Source organism: Coptis chinensis, chromosome 8, assembly GCF_015680905.1.
Source record: "Coptis chinensis isolate HL-2020 chromosome 8, ASM1568090v1, whole genome shotgun sequence".
Lineage (NCBI taxonomy): Eukaryota > Viridiplantae > Streptophyta > Magnoliopsida > Ranunculales > Ranunculaceae > Coptis > Coptis chinensis.
In genome coordinates, this window is record NC_141463.1 from 9,811,945 (window position 1) to 9,831,644 (window position 19,700).

General features: G+C 37.8%; 2 protein-coding genes and 1 long non-coding RNA gene across 13 annotated transcripts in view; 1 reads left to right on the forward strand and 2 right to left on the reverse strand.

The window, feature by feature from the left end:
• Window positions 1–135: 135 nt before the first annotated feature.
• LOC147479830 (putative disease resistance protein RGA1) lies at window positions 136–11,044 on the reverse strand. 7 transcript variants are annotated; one of them, XM_086577648.1, is made up of 8 exons: window positions 5,955–11,044; window positions 4,529–4,667; window positions 3,367–3,455; window positions 2,726–2,816; window positions 2,336–2,424; window positions 2,010–2,095; window positions 694–1,922; window positions 136–553 (listed from the first exon to the last, which is right to left on the reverse strand). In XM_086577648.1, exon 1 carries the CDS (start codon window positions 9,354–9,356, stop codon window positions 5,979–5,981), a length of 3,378 nt encoding a protein of 1,125 aa, XP_086433774.1. In that variant the 5' UTR covers window positions 9,357–11,044; the 3' UTR covers window positions 136–553; window positions 694–1,922; window positions 2,010–2,095; window positions 2,336–2,424; window positions 2,726–2,816; window positions 3,367–3,455; window positions 4,529–4,667; window positions 5,955–5,978. The 7 variants fall into 7 exon arrangements, with proteins under 7 accessions (XP_086433774.1, XP_086433772.1, XP_086433773.1 ...); XM_086577646.1 differs by lacking the exon at window positions 3,367–3,455; XM_086577647.1 differs by lacking the exon at window positions 3,367–3,455 and having other exon boundaries at window positions 2,163–2,424.
• A 5-nt stretch (window positions 11,045–11,049) lies between these two features.
• LOC147479831 (disease resistance protein RGA2-like) lies at window positions 11,050–18,516 on the reverse strand. 4 transcript variants are annotated; one of them, XR_015204709.1, is made up of 4 exons: window positions 14,565–18,514; window positions 13,825–13,915; window positions 12,830–13,107; window positions 11,050–12,725 (listed from the first exon to the last, which is right to left on the reverse strand). XR_015204709.1 is itself a non-coding variant. In XM_086577638.1 (2 exons), the coding sequence occupies exon 1, from the start codon at window positions 18,002–18,004 to the stop codon at window positions 14,588–14,590; it is 3,417 nt and encodes a 1,138-aa protein (XP_086433764.1). In that variant the 5' UTR covers window positions 18,005–18,516; the 3' UTR covers window positions 12,717–13,107; window positions 14,565–14,587. The 4 variants fall into 4 exon arrangements, 2 of the variants coding, with proteins under 2 accessions (XP_086433764.1, XP_086433763.1); XR_015204708.1 differs by having other exon boundaries at window positions 12,717–13,107; XM_086577638.1 differs by lacking the exon at window positions 13,825–13,915 and having other exon boundaries at window positions 12,717–13,107; window positions 14,565–18,516.
• LOC147479832 (uncharacterized) overlaps window positions 11,051–19,700 on the forward strand; it is a 28,117-nt gene continuing 19,467 nt past the window's right edge. The window contains exons 1-2 of one of the 2 annotated variants that reach the window (XR_015204710.1): window positions 11,051–11,725; window positions 11,810–12,137. This is a non-coding gene — a long non-coding RNA (uncharacterized LOC147479832). Of the gene's footprint in view, window positions 11,726–11,809; window positions 12,314–19,700 lie in introns of both variants that reach the window. The other variant, XR_015204711.1, reaches the window with a different exon arrangement.

Consider the following 19,700-nt stretch of genomic DNA (forward strand, 5'->3'; position numbering starts at 1 on the left):
CACCAGAATTGGACCAACAATTAGGTCATATCTTATGAATATTTTGTCAAACATAATAGATGCCAGTAGTTGTTTAGAAAGGGCGTGACGCAAACAAAATAAACGCATAGCATGAACCGAATGTGGCAAAGGTAATAGATTAACAAATCATTTTAGTTCAGCTGATTCTGAAAACACAATTTTCCATCTCAGTTTGCAGAGACAGGTACAAACATCGAATATTGAATTTCATTCAAAAAATGACACCAGAAGCTCCACAATGTTGAGAACTACTGATATAGCTACAACAAACATACTTAAGCGTTGTCATATCTCCCTTCTAAGTATTTGAAGAGCCTCAAAAATCATGTCAAATCCTCATCTTTCAAGGTTTTTGCTCTGAAAATCCCAAAAAATTCAGGAGGCAAATTGAGCGCCATTTCCATTGTGGTGGTGCCACCCATACCTTAGCTTTAGGGAACTTTCTAGAAAACGAGCCAACAAAAATTGTATGCTCGTAAGCAAAGGTTGGAAGGACAATGTGTTCAACTGGAGCTCCCACCTCCTTTTCAAGCTGGAAATACAAAAGGAAGGTAACCAGAAAATAAGCAATGTGAACGATGCTACAAACAGGTGACACATGCACAGTTCAACAAGCTAGGTTGTGCAAATCATTGTGATCAAAATTATACTGCATCCAAATGAGATATATACCATTTCAGTGCAGATGCTGCAGCAAAGAAGGGTTCACACACGAGTCCTGGTTCTATAATATATGGAGAAACAAGGCCTTCCATTGTCACTTCACTCACTTGTTTATAATGCCCATACAAAGGCATACTGTAGATTTGATTACGATTTCTTGCTACTCCTTTTGTTTTAGATTCCAAAGAATGTAGAATTCATATCTTGTTAGTTGTAACATTCTTTATTCCTAATACAAAATCCTTACTTGATGGCAAAAAAAACACACACACACACATTCTCGGAAACCTGAGACAGTTCACAAAATATTCAGTCCTTCGTAATTGTTTCTGTTTTTTTATTGAGGAGGTTAATTACGTAAGGAAATTATTTTAATCAACTAATTTTATGCTAGTGATCAAATTAATTGATGCTACTTGGTACCATTGGATTTCTTTGTTGGACGTGACCATTAACTGTATTAAAATGCACTGGATCGATATTTTCTGTAAGTAGATGTGTTTCATACTTTAAATGTTCTACATGGGCTATTAAGCATTTAAGCTGAACTACTGTATGATGATTACCATTAGAATTAAACACCAGACACTCTCAATATATAGGATGCTGAAAAGTTAGTGAAAGCATTGTCCACCTAAATGAAAAAGTGGAGATTCAAAACAATTATACAAACAGAATTACAGAAATATGTAAATAAGGAAATATTTTCTTCCACAAAAGAAAGTTTTTTTTTTGGATGGGCTAGATCTTTGATCATCTTCCATCACCTCATATGAATATGGTATATCTTCGGGTCGATAGTCAACAGGCCAGTCAGCCACCTTAGAATAGGCCAGACTGACAGTATTGGCTCTTAGATGAAGTCAGACTGCGCAGGAACACTTGCCAGATGCCCTTGAACAGTGGCAATTCATACTCGATGAGGACAAATTGACCTTAACTAACTTTATCTGAATATTGGCCTGCCAAAGTTAAGTCACACATTCCTGTCTCAACATGTCAAGCATGGAAGAGCCTGAGGCTGCAAAGAACAGATCCGACTTCGAAGTTCAAGAAGGGGCATATACTCACCGTTCAGGTGCTGCAAATTTACTACTCGACGAGTGACTACCTTGGACTTAAATCTTTGGTTTCATCTGAATGAGGTACAGAGACACTAGCCAGAGGCTCTCGAGCAAAGAGTTATGAACTGCAGTTTTCATGGAGATGCTCTTCCTTGAGATATCTGTTAGTTCTACCTATTTCACAATGGAAAAATGATCAAACCCAGTTAGTTAGGGCTTCACATTCTGGTTCTAAGAAGAAAACGTATGAGATTAACTGACCTGAACAAACTCCATCTTCACATTGGCCTGTTGGATTTGGATTTGGATCAATCAAAGGTGCAGCTGGCGCTCACCAACCTTGGAACCTTCCAATTTAAAAAAAAAAGTTCTTTTAAAAGTAGACCCCACTTTTGGAAAATCTGGCTTTGGAACCTTCCAATTTAAAAAAAAAAAGTTCTTTTAAAAGTAGACCCCACTTTAAACTGGCTTTGGCATTTACATATAACACGATATGGCTCAATAAATTCCCTTACATTAAAGACACTAACAAACGTTATAAATCATCTATTTGAAATTTAATCTAGAAGATGACAGCAGCCATTTACCATTCACCCTATGTACTCAGACATCTCCTAATCACCACATTCTGACAGCGCCTCAACAATTAGCATCATAGCTCGTAGACTCCATAGTTCTAAGGAAGTTAGGGAGGGAAGGTGAGAACAAATGTTTTTCATGGTTTAACATAATTGTAAGGGTACATCTTTTAACTTGAAAGATTAACAAAAACCAATATTTATATTATGGAGATAGAATTTCCAAAATAAAGAAGGCTGGACATACAATTCAAGTTGTTTGTGTCTATTTCCAGAAAAAGAGAGACGTCACAAACAAGTTCTCCTATCCGAGGAGAAAAATACACAGAAATGAATGTTACAATGCATGACCTAGGAGTTTCTTATGTATGTAATACACTTGATCGTAGTTTCATATACCTTATGTGTTGACATACATAAACATTGTCGACATGGCACTTGAGCTGGCGTTTAAATAACAATCATCTTGGTCAAAACAATCTCGACCAACCTGAAAGGCATCATAGTGCTGGAGTTATGATCTAATACATTATTATAATTATATAAGAATCAGGAAAGTGGGGGAAAAAATAAATAAAAATTGAGAATAGGAATAAAAGACACATTGAAGTGTGAGGCTGTAAAGCTACCAAGTGTACTGTAAAGATCTAATGCCTACGATGGTACTTCATGATATACAGACAAACACTGCTTGCAGTTTTGCAACAAAAGAAAGAACGAAGAAAATACTGGTGAACTACAAATTCCACCTGATTAAGGATTAGCTAAATGGTACTCTCAATTTCTTGGAAAGAAAATTATTTCAATAGGCCTGGTGTTCCAGATAGTGTGTAGATGGTTACAGATGGGCCGCTGCCAATAAGCTCAAATATGAAGAGCTTGGGTATTGGTAACAGAATAGCATAGGTACTCATGGGTCATCATGGCACTGCAACTTGGTAAACAAATAAACCTACAGACTGAGTAATTAGGGACGTCATGCAATAGACCATCATAGAGATAGAACTACAGTGTCTTACACAATTTCAAATGAGATTTACCTTACACATGCACATCAATAAGATAAAGCTCACGAATATTTCGAGTGCACTTGGGCTTCATCAACTGGGCCCCAGTGCTAACTTTCCACCTTTCACGTATGAATATTGTCTGATTATTTATTTCCAACTAATTATCTTTAAAAAAAAAAGATTATTTCCACCTCTGGGTTTTATACGTTAAATTGGCAAAACAAAGTTTACACTACATAAAAAAGGCTTCCAAATGGTTTTATACTTTGGCAAATTATCAGATATGACGATAGGGCAAATCCGCGAGATGGATGGAAATATCCATATGCCCGCGAATGTGATATGAACATATAGAGAATCAGTGAAACTTAAATATAATGTGTGCTATAAAGAGAAAAAGTAAAACACAACCAATAAGAGATTGTTGATCAGTTGTAACATCAGCACACGGACACGAAGTACACTACATGCACGGATGCACCCTTGTCAATGTAACTAAGAGTACAGCTAGGGAGAATTCAAACAAAAAAACAGGGGAGAGCAAAACCATAGGACTAAAGGATCATATCACACGTATTCCACCTCAGATACAAATTAAAATTGCCAAAACAAAATGTGAAATCTACGTCAGGTAGCCATTTATGTGAAGAAACAATATGAAACTATCATTATTAACCAACAAAAGAGATAAAACACATTCAAACACATTCTACTCTTGTATGCCATCCCGGCCTCATCTTAATTTCTAAACTTTTCTCTATATATCAATGCAAATACTAGTATATTGAGCTAAAACTACATTCTCATCCAACTGAGTCAATGGTATGCAACAGTAAGTCAGTAACACTATTTCAAATATTTCACTCGCCACCAATAAAATGATGTCATGTCATACACATTTGAGTGTTTGACACTGCCAAATACACTTTAATATGGTTGTCTACGTACTATGTGTGACAAGAAATGCATATTCCATTGCTTTACAATCAGTAAAGTTCTGATTTCTTTCACTAGCTCGAAATCAGCTACATCAATTGCAAAACATACATTGATACACTGGACAGGATAGCACAACTGATTACTCATGGCACTGCTACTGGGTAAACAAATAAACCCACAGACTGAGTAATTAGGGACGGCATGCAATAGACCATCATAGTTGTCTTACACAATTTGAAATGAGATTACGTACCTTATACACGCAAATGAATAAGAATAAGATCACAAGTATTTTGAGTGCACTTGTGCTTCTTGCTTTCCAAAATTCTTTAGTTCACTTCCTAAGAAAATAAGTCATACTTCATCAACTGGGTCCAGTGCTAGCTTTCCACCTTTCACATATGAATATTGTCTGATTATTTATTTCCAACTAATTATCTTAAAAAAAAGGATTATTTCCACCTCTAGGTTTTATACGTTAAATTGGCAAAACAAAGTTTACACTACATAAAAAAAAGGCTTCCAAAGGGTTCTATACTTTGGCAAATTATCAGATATGATGATAGAGCAAATCCGCAAGATGGATGGAAATATCAATATGCCCACGAATGTGATATGAACATATACAGAATCAGTGAAACTTAAATATAATGTGTGGTATAAAGAGAAAAAGTAAAAGCACAACCAATAAGAGATTGTTGATCAGTTGTAACATCAGCACACAATGTAACTAAGAGTACAACTAGGGAGAATTCAAACAAAAAAACAGGGGAGAGCAAAACCATAGGACTAAAGGATCATATCACATGTATTCCACCTCAGATACAAATTAAAATTGCCAAAACAAAATGTGAAATCTACGTCAGGTAGCCATTTATGTGAAGAAACAATATGATACTATCATTATTAACCAACAAAAGAGATAAAACACATTCAAACACATTCTACTCTTGTATGCCATCTCGGCCTCATCTTACTTTCTAAACTTTTCTCTATATATCAATGCAAATACTAGTATATTGAGCTTATTTTGTCTAATATACTTATATTTACATACATATATTGCTTTTACTTGAATAGGTTGTGGGATGAAATTAAGGGGGGTGACCCCTCTGCCTTGAAAGATTTTATTTTTAGCGTCCAGAACAGAATAATTATCTACAACTAATTATCACATATGAATATTGTCTGATTATTTATTTCCAACTAATTATCTACAAAGAAAAAATATTATTTCCACCTCTGGGTTTTACACGTTAAATTGGCAATACAAAGTTTTCACTACAAAGAAAAAACTTCCAAAGGGTTTTATACTTCAGCAAATTATCTAATATGAAATTAGAGCAAATCCGTGAGATGAATGGAAAATATCAACATGCTCACACGGACACAGAGTATAGGCACCCGTGTAAATGTAACAGGAGCAGAACTTGGGGGGAAAAAAAGGCGATGGGGGAGAGGAATACAGATTAAATTGCCAAAAAAAAATATGTGAAGAAACAATATGAAACTATCAATAAGTTGAAAATTAACTGTTATTGTTAGAACATGCATACTCCCAGGACTGATTCCTAACATATAAGTAACTTTGGTGACAAAATTAACAATAAAGTCAAGAGAACATTATGCGGTTAATCAAAGTTTAGAAAATTCTGTAGAGAATGAGATAAGTAACTTACCCTAATCATTGGTTCTGTAGAAAATTATGTTCTCGACTCGACTCGAAGGAGGGGAATCCGGTTCCAGTCCTCGCATCTTCTATGTAGCTCTGGATCACATTCGATGACACTAAGCGAAGTTAGTGCTGGAAGCTCTAGCAGCCACTCTGGTAACTTTCTCAAATTATCGCAATTCCTAATTTCAAGAGTTTGAAGTCTACGGGCATGCTTTATTTCCTCCGGTAAAGACGTCAACTGAGGCAACCAAGCCAACTGTAAATCTTGAAGGGAAATGAGGTGCTGAAAATCCACCGACATGATTTCCAATTCTGGACAGTGCCAAATTCCCAATTTCTGGAGGGCTGTTAGATGTTGCAGCAATGATTCAGATAGAGATTTTAGACTCCGGCAATCATCAACCCTCAATTGCTTGAGAGAAGTCAGGTTTCGTAATCCCTCCGTCAGAGATTCCAAACCTCTACATCTCAAAATAAACAATTTCGTAATTGTCGAAAGGTTTTCAAGTTCCGTAGGAAGCCTTTTCAGTTTGTCGCAATCGTAGATGGCCAAATATTGCAGACGCTTAAGGTTTCGTAGAGGTGCTTCTGGAAGAGTTTCCACTTCATCAAATCCCGTAATACGAAGGTAAGAAAGATTGTGTAGATTTTCCACCGACTTGAGCGAAGGATCGTTGCCTTTCCCCACAGATAAACTTGTAATAGAAGACGACAGTGGCGTGGGTAATATCAATTTGGGGCAATTATAAAGCTGCAAACTTTTGAGGCAAGAAGGGAGTAGGAGACATTCTGAACACCATCCTTCCACGTTAGGCATGTTATAAAGTTCGAGGCGAATCAGTTGTCGGAGTGCGGTACAAGACCCTACCCAACCAGGCAACATCACACCGGGGTACCCATAAATACGCAACTGTTTGACATTCGAGTGAGGCTGCAGTGCTTCTAACACCTCTTTGCTGTTGTTGCATTCAATTTCAACGTCAGACCCACCAACCGGCCACCGTAGGTGTAGCTTTAACAGGCTCTTCTTACTCCTTAAGTTGGCTTTGTAAGCATCCCTGTGATCAAGCACATTCTGAATCCCATTTATGGTTAATTCTCCTTCAAGATGGTCTAGCTTTTCCAACTCCTGGATACCAGCAGAGTCACTAAGTTGACTTACCACAAACGTACTTAACTGCTTCAGGCAAGTCAATTCACCAATTCCCAATGGCATGTGAGTCAACATTGGATCCTCAAAGTAATTGTCAATGTAATAGTCACTGCCAATCACTAGTTTTCTGAGCTTCCTCATTTTGCTCAAGTTCTTCGGCAACATTTTAAGATTGCGACATTTCAGTAGGTTAAGGGTCTGTAAATTTGTTAGGCAGCAAATAGATTCAGGTAAAACCCTGATTCCAACTTGATAAAGATTAAGACACCTCAACTGTTTCAAGTTTCCGATTGATGGGGGTAAAGTTGTTAATTTGAAGTTGTAGCTTAGCACTAGTATCTGCAGGTTTCTTAGGTTACAGATGGATTTGGGTAATGATGCAATGTTCATGTTACTGAGGTTGAGGTACCTCAAGTGTTTTAAAGGACTGAAAATAGGTGGTAGACTACTTAAGGTCCATAAATTGCTGAGATCTAACACTCTTAAGTACTCAAGTTGTGAAAGCCTCGATACAAAGAGCTCTAGAAGGGAACTGGTTGCACAGTGGTGGAAAAGGATTGTGCGGAAGAATGATTGGGATTTAAAAATTGTGGTCAGAGTTGCTTGCGATGGTGCCGAATCATAGGTCACCGATACATGTCTTGCCTTCCGAGGGACATCTCTGATCTCACCAATTTTCACAGACAAACAATCATTAACCATAACTGAGCATGCAAGATCATGCATTAGATCGTGCATCTTAAATGTCGGAACGCTTTGCAAAGTTACATCTTCATACATGTCTTGCAGGAAGAAAGAGCGCCTCAGTAACTCGTTGAAAACTTCGCTACCAATGTCTTCCACCTCTATCCCTCCACTAGATTGGATAAAACCATTTGCCATCCATTGATGGATCAATTTTTCTTTCTCCATCGTGTAATCTTTTGGATATATGGAGCAATAGGCAAAACACTGCCTCAAGATTGGAGGCAAATGGTTATAACTCAATCTCAATGCAAGTAAGATGGTATTCTCCCCATGTTCTTGAAGAGTCCAAATTTCGCTGTCTCTTACACATCTCCAAAATTCATCATTTTTGGAGTGTAACAAGCTTCCTAGTGCTTTTACAGCAAGTGGTACACCTCCACACTTGCTTATAATCTCCTCACCCATTTTTCTCAAGTTTGGAGTGATCTCATCGTTCTCCATACCAAACGCATATTGCTTGAATAGAAGCCAACAATCATGCTTTGGTAGAAAACTGAGTTCATGTGTTGGATTAATGATGCATGTGGTAGAGTCTACAAATGTTTGGAAACGTATAGATTCTACCACTGTCGGGAGACGAGTTGTTACAATGACTGAACTTCCTTTATCTCCACATGTGAGAAGATGAATTATTTTATTCCACTTCTCCCGATCATGGTCCCATACATCATCCACTACCAGCAAAAACTTATTGTTCTTTAATAATTTCTTGAGGTAGTTTTGCATAGAAGTTAAGTCTGCAAGAGCACAGGCTTCTTCAGAGAGAAATTCTATCATTATTTTTGTAACTCTTTTGAGACTGAAATCATCGGAGACACAAATCCAAATTTTTTTGTGGAAATAACCATAAACCCACTCATCATTATAGATCAATTGAGCAAGGGTAGTCTTCCCTAAACCACCAATTCCAAGTATGGGACAGATGGAAAGACAATTCTGACTGCGCGCATTGTCTTGCAGTATCTTTACGATACTTTCTCGGTCCTCAACTCTCCCATAGATTACCGGTTCAGTTAGAAAAGAGCTAGTTTCTCGGTCTTGAGTGGAATCTTCAACTCTAACTCCAGAACTCAAAAGAAAAATGTGTCTCTCAGCAGCAATTTCATCAAATATTTGTATAAGCTCTTTAATTCTTTTTCCCAGTTTGTGACGAAACACAAGTTGTTTGAAATCAAAACAAGTTGAGAGGGAGTTACTTACTTGGTTACCGCAACTCGGCTCCCCAACCTCTGACTCAATGCGTTGAAATTCTAATGCGCAATCATCCATAATGTCTTCGGCTTCATAAGCAGCATCCTTGAGCTTTCTTAGCCAACCTCTAATCGACTTGTCTTTGATCTGTTTCGTCTCGGCGTCGTCAAGAACAGATATAACAGTGGCCAAAGTGCTGGATAGTTTCTCCAAGTCCTTCTTCACACCATATAGTGAACCAAACTCGGTGCTGATCAGAGAAGTTAAATTGGAAAAAAGTAGTTCAACAATGGGAGAAACAAGTACATCGGCCATGTCGTAGGGAAGGGGTGATGATAAATTTATTGTTATAAGAATGAGAGAAAGATATCGCACAAACACTTGTATAAATAACTGGTTGGACACTTGCAGAAACAATGGAGAAAAAGGCTCCGTGTTGCTGCGTGCGTCACAGAAATGGATGAAGTTGGTGGTCAATGGAGAAATTTTCCACACGGCCACACCGTGAAATTAGTGGAGAAATTGGTTTTACAAAATTATGTCCTTATGTCGGCCACTCGTTTTACATTTGAACAATTTTCTCTCTCAACAACTCTCAAGGCTGTGAAGCAATCAAAGAATAACCGCGCTTTCTTTATTTGGACAATGGAACAGTTGACTTCTCCATCTGCTAATTTACGCAGCAGCAGTCGCAAATTAGAAAAATTTCACTCTCAAAACACTCTTCCATCTCACACTTCACCCCAGAAAGGCGCGGAAAATAAAAAATGTCAAACAGGATTGTTGACCAAGACCAAGAATGGTTACTCTTTATCTCAAGCTTCTTTATACAACCAAGTTTGTTCATTTTTCTAAAAAAAACTTCATTTCTTTATTTAATTTGAATTATTTAAATTTTTTTGGAAGCTCTCTGGAGCCCACAGACGAGAGAGCAAATTCTCTAGAAAATTTACATTGTATGGTACGCATCGCCTCTCGGATTTGGACTTAAAATTGATAAGCTTAGAGGTATGTGTATTCTTATTTCAAAAATGAGTAATTAACTATTTTACAAGATAGAGTCTTACTGAAGCTATATAATCATTTCTCTGCAGGGCATTCATATATTCTGAAAGCCTTTCGGTTTCTATAATTTATTTGTGTGTTTATCTCGTCAACCTATTGGCGATATTGTGATTGGATCCTGTTATTGGTATGGCGGAACATGTTGGTGAATTTGGCAACTCAACCGATTCCGTTAGGCAGTTAGCTTTGTATGTCAATGATCCTTGTCTGGTTGAAGGTAAAATAATGGACAACTTTTTTTTTTTTTTTTTTTTTTTTTTTTTTTGGCAAGCCTGTTTTAAATGAGATCAGTAACTCTTTGGTGCTTGTGGGGTTCGAGCCCAGACCTCTGATATCCAGGGCAGCTCAACCCAAGGCGAGACCTTAGGCAGAAGCTCTAAGTTGAGGCATTTTCTTCAATATTTTGAAAATTTTCTTATATAGTACAATTACTTATAATAATTTTCTTTTGTACTTAGGATCTTGATAACTCTCTAATAAGTAAAGAAAGGAAGTGAGAAGATTTGGTAGTTTAGATATTTATTGCTTTACTTGAAATTCGATATAAGTAAAGTTCCAATAAGCTTGAGGTTTTTTAGCAATGTTTTTTAACATAATAGAAATTATTGTCTATGTTTAAGGAGGATTTTATGAGATTTATCACCTCTTTTATAGGAGATTTATTTTCGGTCCAGACGAGAGAGATTTTCTTACCACTTTATAAGGGATTTTTGAAATTTGAGGCCTTCATTTACTCGAGGCCTTAGGCAATTGCCTAACTCACCTTATTGACGAGCCAGCACTGCTGGTATCATCACCCAAAGGTTTTACCGACTTTGCTAGTCGACACCTGCAACAACTTTTTTTTTGTTCACTGACTTTGTCAGTTTTTTTGATTTGGTGACTCTACTTTTTACTTTTTGCAATGGAATGATTCTTTCAAAGTTGTGTGGCTCTAGGTATTGAGTCATTAGGGTTATTCATTCTCCTGTCACAAACAATTTTTTGCTTGTTCATGTCACAATTCATTACTTGTGTACCACCACTCTCATTTTCTCACCAATATTCTCTTCACCCCTAGAAATAGTAGTCAATACCTCCCAATCATATAGACTCTTCAAATCTGCCAAAGCTTCTGATACCATCCCATTTTCACACCCAAATCTACCCGTCTTCCTCACCAAGCTTCTCTCCTTGATAAACAGTAGCCAACAAGTTGTTTGAGATGTGACAAGAACTTGTGTTGTAGCTGTCATCAGCTTATGAAGGACAAACAAACGTCATTAGGATTTTTTGATGCTAGCGTATTGGTTGGTACTTGGTAGTCTGTTTTTTGAGTTATGATCATCAAAGAGATTTGTCCTTAATAGATTGATGGAGCTATGTCTACGTAGGTTTATATCATACTCGGAAGCACTCAAAGCCCAAGTTTTTTAGTTTAAAAAATTGGTCTTCTTTCTTTTAATTTTATGTCGTTCATATTGTATCATGTATCAGAATTTTCTTTTTAAATTGTTGTATACTTAATATTTTTTTTAGTCGAGAAGAAGCAAAGAAGAAAATTTATAGGATTGTGTGTGAGAATCACTTTGTTGGTTTTGGTGCTGAAATTGAGGCAGAAATTTCAAATAAGCTTAAAGGTTGGTGTGTTCTTTATTCAGCAATCAGTACTATAGGTTATTGGATGGGTTCTTTCTGTAGCTGTTTACCAAATTTCTCTACAGGAATGCCCGGGGTTCTAGCCGTTCTTCCAGATTGCTTAATAAATATTAAATAATAGCCTACAAGGTAAATTTTTTGTGTTCTGCTGTAAGCGTATTTTGACAACCCAACCCTCTATATTGTCTTTTTTCTGAAATTGAGTGGGTTTGCTCTAAAGTTTTGATGTAATTTTATTATTTTAACTATTTCATCAATCTTATATCTTTTATCGATAAAAAAAAAGGGGATGGTTGCTTACTATGCAGACTTGACTTTCTTTTTTTCATTTTATTTCTTCTCATGCAGTCCAGTCAATTTTTGTATTCAAATGTTAACTAAAGTTCTCGGAAGGTAAAACAAGTTTCTCAAAATTTTCGACTTTTCGTTTGTTTTATCAAATTTTTTATGCTGTTTTGGTGTATTTAATTCTTACTGTTTCTTTGATTTAGTTCTTTTTCTATAGTTATTTCTACTTCTTGTAGTTTTACCAAGTGCATCATAGTGTTTTACTGGATATTTGCTTTAAGGTCGAGGTTTTTTCTTGTATATTTGCATAGTGTTCTTTGATGGTGATGATGGCACTGTTGAAACATGGCCTGAAGACCAAAGGAAATTTAATGGGGTCATTCAGAAATACAAACGAGTTGGAAGGATAGAAAGAGAGAAGAATTGTGTCGACCTCGATAGCCAATTGGAAGCAAGGAAGAAGAAGTTGGAAGATAGTTGTGGTTGGGATCAACGGCTTGATGATTTGTCAAAGGAGAGTTTGAGTGAGTTGGGGTGTTTACTGGATTGTCAATTGGAGAAAGTGAGGGAAAGGGTTCACCAGTTGAACAATGTGAGTCATGAAAATAGTAATTCTGTGCTTGTTGATGAAGCCCATCCACCTTATTTTGGCGACAATTCAGTGATGATAGGAAGCCCATCCTATTTCCACAACTGTACAATTCAGTTGAACAAATCATATTTATGTTAATAATAAAATCCAGAACAACAAACCAAAAAAAAACAACATCAACACTAAAATTAACAAACGAATATACCATTCATTCTCCATAATTTAATTTGACGATCATCTGCGCCAGACACAATCAAAGGAAGGGTGGGATAAAACAAAGCCCAATTGACTCCACGATCATGACCTTCCAATACATACTTGACCACAGCATCTACGCCCCCAAACATATCTGAGCTCATTTCACTAAGTCAAGACTGTCATCTGCTGGAGATACTGTCTTCTTCCTCAAGGGACCTATGTCCCAGACACGGATAGTTTGATCCAAGGAAGCCGATACAACCAGATCTTCTTTAGGATGAAAAACTGCGCACATTACATAATGAACATGTCCAGAAAAACTTGAGTGTTTGGCAATTCGTGACAATCATTACTTTTTTCTTCTTTACTCAGTTATACAGAAAAACTAATTTCACTTGTAGCCATAAAACTTAAAAACGACAAAGATAAAAAATAGTAAAATAATAGCACTGTAATAATAGCAGCAATAAAGATAATTTGATACTCTAAGAGAAACCTTGAAAAAAGGTTTTTCAAGGTTTTTCCTGTGATTATACATCTCAGTATATATGATTGTTCAAATCCATGGGAAGTTGTCAGTGTCAGATATGCTGATGCATCAATAAAATTAGAAACTAACAGACAACAATAATGATGAAAACAAGGCCGAACTTCTGACAGCGCCTCAACAATTAGCATCATAGCTCGTAGACTCCATAGTTCTAAGGAAGTTAGGGAGGGAAGGTGAGAACAAATGTTTTTCAAGGTTTAACATAATTGTAAGGGTACATCTTTTAACTTGAAAGATTAACAAAAACCAATATTTATATAATGGAGATAGAATTTCCAAAATAAAGAAGGCTGGACATACAATTCAAGTTGTTTGTGTCTATTTCTAGAAAAAGAGAGACGTCACAAACAAGTTCTCCTATCCGAGGAGAAAAATACACAGAAATGAAAGTTTCAATGCATGACCTAGGAGTTTCTTATGTATGTAATACACTTGATCGTAGTTTCATATACCTTATGTGTTGATGTACATAAACATTGTCGACATGGCACTTGAGCTGGCGTTTAAATAACAATCATCTTGTTCAAAACAATCTCTACCAACCTGAAAGCCATCAGTGCTGGATTTATGATCTAATACATTATTATTATTATATAAGAATCAGGACAGTGGGGGGGGGGCAAATAAATAAAAATCGAGAATAGGAATAAAAGTCGCATTGAAGTGTGAGGCTGTAAAGCTACCAAGTGTACTGTAAAGATCTAATGCCTACGATGGTACTTCATGATATACAGACAAACACTGCTTGCAGTTTTGCAACAAAAGAAAGAACTTCCAAAGGGTTTTACACGTTAAATTGGCAATACAAAGTTTTCACTACAAATAAAAAACTTCCAAAGGGTTTTATACTTCGGCAAATTATCTCATATGAAATTAGGGCAAATCCGTGAGATGAATGGAAAATATCAACATGTTCACACGGACACAGAATATAGGCACCCGTCTAATGTAACAAGAGCAGAACTTGGGAAAAAAAAGGCGATGGGGGAGAGGGATACAGATTAAAAAAAAATGTGAAGAAACAATATGAAACTATCAATAAGTTGAAAATTAACTGTTATTGTTAGAACATGCATACTCTCAGGATTGATTCCTAACATATTGGTGACAAAATTAACAATAAAGTCAAGAGAACATTATGCGGTTAATCAAAGTTTAGAAAATTCTGTGGAGAATGAGATAAGTAACTTACCCTAATCATTGGTTTTGATGGTTTCATAATTCAACACGATTCTCGACTCGAAGGTGGGGAATCCAGTTCCAGTCCTCGCATCTTCTATGTAGCTCTGGATGACATTTGCTGACACGAAGCAAAGTTAGTGCTGGAAGCTCTAGCAGCCACTCTGGTAACTTTCCCAAATTCTCGCACAACTCAATTTCAAGCTTTCGAAGCCTACGGGCATGCTGTATTTCCTCTGGTAAAGACGTCAACTGAGGCAACCAATCCAACTCTAAATCTTGAAGGGAAATGAGGTGCTGAAAATCCACCGACATGATTTCCAATTCTGGACAATTCCAAATATCCAACTTCTGGAGGGCAGTTAGATGTTGCAGCGATGATTCAGATAGAGATTTTAGACTCCCACAATTAGCAATCCGCAATCTCTCGAGAGAAGTCAGGTTTCGTAATCCCTCTGTCAGAGATTCCAAACCTCCACATCCATAAATAAACAATTTCGTAATTGTCGAAAGGTTTTCAAGTTCCGTAGGAAGCCTTTTCAGTTTGTCGCAATCTTCGATCTGCAATTGTTGCAGACGCGTAAGGTTTCGTAGAGGTGCTTCTGGAAGAGTTTCCACTTCATCAAATCCCGTAATCCGAAGGTCAGAAAGATTGTGTAGATTTTCCACCGACTCGAGCGAAGGATCGTTGCCTTTCCCCACAGATAATTCTGTAATAGAAGACGGCAGTGACATGGGTAATTTCAATTTGGGGCAATTATAAAGATCCAAAATTTGGAGGTAAGAAGGGAGTAGCAGACATTCTGAAGACCATCCTTCCACGTTAGGCATGTTATAAAGTCCGAGTCGAGTCAGTTTTGGGAGTGCGGTAGAAGACCCTACCCAACCAGGCAACATCGCACCTGGGTACCCATAAATAAACGACTCTTCGATGTTCGAGTGAGGCTGCAGTGCTTCTAACACCTCTTTGCTGTTGTTGCATTCAATTTCAACGTCAGACCCACCAACCGGCCACCGTAGGTGTAGCTTTAACAGGCTCTTCTTACTCCTTAAGTTGGCTTTGTAAGCATCCCTGTGATCAAGCACATTCTGAATCCCATTTATGGTTAATTCTCCTTCAAGATGGTCTAGCTTTTCCAACTCCTGGATACCAGCAGAGTCACTAAGTTGACTTACCACAAACGTACTTAACTGCTTGAGGCAAGTCAATTCACCAATTCCCAATGGCATGTGAGTTAACACTGGATCCTCAATGTTAATCTCAATGTAAAGGTTACTGCCAATCACTAGTTTTCTGAGCTTCCTCATTTTGCTCAAGTTCTTCGGCAACATTTTAAGATTGCGACATTTCTGTAGGTTCAGGGTCTGTAAATTTGTTAGGCAGCAAATAGATTCAGGTAAAACTCTGATTCCAACTTGATAAAGATCAAGGCACCTCAACTGCTTCAAGTTTCCGATTGATGGTGGTAAAGTTGTTAATTTTAAGTTCTGGCTTAGCACTAGTATCTGCAAGTTTCTTAGGTTACAGACGGATTTGGGTAATGATGCAATGTTCATGTTACTGAGGTTGAGATACCTCAAGTGTTTTAAACGACCGAAAATAGGTGGTAGACTACTGAAGGTCCATAAATTGCTGAGATCTAGCACTCTTAAGTACTCAAGTTGTGAAAGCCTTGATACAAAGAGCTCTAAAAGGGAACTGGTTGCACAGTGCTGGAAAAGGATTGTGCGGCAGAATGATTGGGATTTAAAAATTGTGTTCAGAGTTGCTTGCGATGGTGCGGAATCATATGTCACCGATACATGTCGTGCCTTCTGAGGAACATCCCTTATCTCACCAATTTTCACAGACAAACAATCATTGGCCATAACTGAGCATGCAAGATCATGCATGAGATCGTGCATCTTAAACTTGGTAATGTTTTTTGGCAAAGTTACATCTTCATCCATGTCTTGGAAAAACGAGCACCTCAGTAACTCATTGAAAACTTCACCACCGATGTCTTCCACCTCTATCCCTTCACTAAATTGGATAAAACCATTTGCCATCCATTGATGGATCAATTTTTCCTTCTCCATCGTATAATCTTTTGGATATATGGAGCAAAATGCAAAACACTGTCTCCAAATTGGAGGCAAATGGTTGTAACTCAATCTCAATGCAGGTAAGATGGTATTCTCCCCATGTCCTTGAAGAGTCCAAATTTTGCTGTCTCTTACACATCTCCAAAATTCATCATTTCTAGAGTGCAACAGGCTTCCTAGTGCTTTTACAGCAAGAGGTACGCCTCCACACTTGCTTATAATCTCCTCACCCATTTTTCTCAAGTTTGGAGTGATCTCATCGTTCTCCATACCGAATGCATATTGCTTGAATAGAAGCCAACAATCATGCTTTGGTAGAAAACTGAGCTCATGTGTTGGATTAATGATGCATGTGGTAGAGTCTACAAATGTTTGGAAGCATATAGATTCTACCACTGTCGGGAGACGAGTTGTTACAATGACTGAACTTCCTTTATCTCCACATGTGAGAAGATGAATTATTTTATTCCACTTCTCCCGATCATGGTCCCATACATCATCCAATACCAGCAAAAACTTATTGTTCTTTAATAATTTCCTGAGGTAGTCCTGCATAGGATCTAAGTCGGCAAGATAACAGGCTTCTGGAGCGAGAGAATCTATCATCATTTTTGTAACTCTTTTGAGACTGAAATCATCAGAGACACAAATCCAAATTTTTTTGTGGAAATAACCATAAACCCACTCATCATTATAGATCAATTGAGCAAGGGTAGTCTTCCCTAAACCACCAATTCCAAGTATGGGACAGATGGAAAGACAATTCTGACTGCGCGCATTGTCTTGCAGTATCCCCACGATACTTTCTCGGTCCTCAACTCTCCCATAAATTTGTGGCACAGTTAGAAAAGAGCTAGTCTCTCGGTCTTGAACAAAATCTTCAACTCCAGGACTCAAAAGAAAAAAGTGTCTCTCAGCAGCAATTTCATCAAAATTTTCTTTAAACTCTTTAATTCTTTCTCGTATATTGTCACGAATGGAAAAAGTTGTGATGGAGTTACTTACTAGATTCTCGCCAACCTCTGACTCCGGGCAATGAAATTCCAATGCGCAATCATCTATAATATCTTCAGCTTCGTAAGCAGCAATCTCTGACTCCGGGCAATGAAATTCCAATGCGCAATCATCAATGATATCTTCAGCTTCGTAAGCAGCATCCTTGAGAATTCTTAGCCAACCCCTAATCGACTTGTCTTTGATTTGTTTCTTCTCGGCGTCATCAAGGACAAGTCGAATTATAGAAAAAGTGTTGGAGAGTTTCTTCAAGTCCTTCTTCAGATCATTGGGTAGACGAGAGTCCGTGCTGATCAGAGAAGTTAATTTGGGAAGGATGAAATCAACAATGGGGGAGACAACTACTTCAGCCATATCGTAGTGAAGGGGTGATGCTAAATTTATTGTTATAAGAATGAGAGAAAGATATCGCACAAACACTTGTATAAATAACTGGTTGGACACTTGCAGAAACAATGGAGAAAAAGTCTCCGTGTTGCTGCGTGCGTCACAGAAATGGATGAAGTTGGTGGTCAATGGAGAAATTTTCCACGGCCACACCGTGAAATTAGTGGAGAAATTGCTTTTATAAAATTATGTCCTTATGTCTCCTTATGTCGGCTACTCGTTTTACATTTAAACAATTTTCTCTCTCAACAACTCTTGAAGCAATCAAAGAATAACCGCGCCTTCCTTATTTGAAAATAAATGACAGCTAGTGGAAGAAAAATATTTTAAACCAAAGACTTTGGTCAATGGAACAGTTGACTTCTTCATCTGCTAATTTAGAAAATTTTCACGCTCAAAACACTCTTCCATCTCACACTTCACCCCAGAAAGGCGCGAAAAATAAAAATGTCAAACAGTATTGTTGACCAAGACCAAGAATGGTTACTCTTTATCTCAAGTTTCTTTATACAACCAAGTTTGTTCATTTTTTTATTTAATTTGGATTATTTAAATATTTTTTGGAAGTCTGAAATGCACTTTGGATACATAACTTGTCCGCAAATTGTTAATGTAAATAACCAAATGATTTGACTTGATTGTTTAAATGGTACTTGATAGGTAGAAATATATAGGGGATTTTCCAGTCTTTGATTTTTCCGGGAAAGAGCTCTCTGGAGCCCCAGGTGTTGGGTGTCATATTAGTGGGCAGTGTCATTGCTCCAATAGAGGGCATGCCCGAATGCCACACTAGTAGGCAAGCGGGACTGCCACAGTAGCGGCCAAGCAAGCCCGCCTCACTAGTAGGCAAGCGATGCCACAGTAGCAGGCAAGCAAGCACGCCTCATTAGTGGGCGGCTATTATAGTAGTACCCAATGATGGTCGTTCGTAGGGGTATGAGTACACTGGTACATACACCGCCCCCTCTTCGTCCCCTCTTCGTCGGATGGAATTTGTTCCTTGCGGCAAAGAATAAACATAATATTACTGTAAAAAAATGGAAGTGTGATTGAAATATCTGCAGTGCAAGTGCATGACAAAGCTAATAGTAGCAACCGTCCGTTTGACATGGCATCTGTTAATGCTAGTGTTGGTATTGATGCCAAAGAAGTCGTGGAGTGGGCAAGCAAGCACGCCTCATTAGTGGGCGTCTCTTATAGTACCCAATGATGGTCGTTCGTAGGGGTACGGCTTTTTGGTGCATGGAGAGAGGTATTGAAAACGCAAACTCCATGACTTTTTGGTGCATGGAGAGAGGTGTTGAAAACGCAAACCCCGTGACTTTTTGGTGCGTGGAGAGAGGTGTTGAAAACGCAAACTCCACAACTTTTGGTGCATGGAGAAAGGTGTTAAAAACGCAAACCCCATGACTTTTTGGTGCGTGGAGAGAGGTGTTGAAAATGCAAACTCCACAACTTTTGGTGCATGGAGAGGTATTGAAAAAGCAAACTCCACGGCTTTTTGGTGCATAGAGAGAGGTGTTAAAAACGCAAACTCCATGACTTTTTGGTGCGTGGAAAGAGGTGTCGAAAACGCAAACTCCACAATTTTTGGGTGCATGGAGAGAAACTCCACAATTTTTGGGTGCATGGAGAGAGGTGTTGCAAACGCAAACTCCATGAC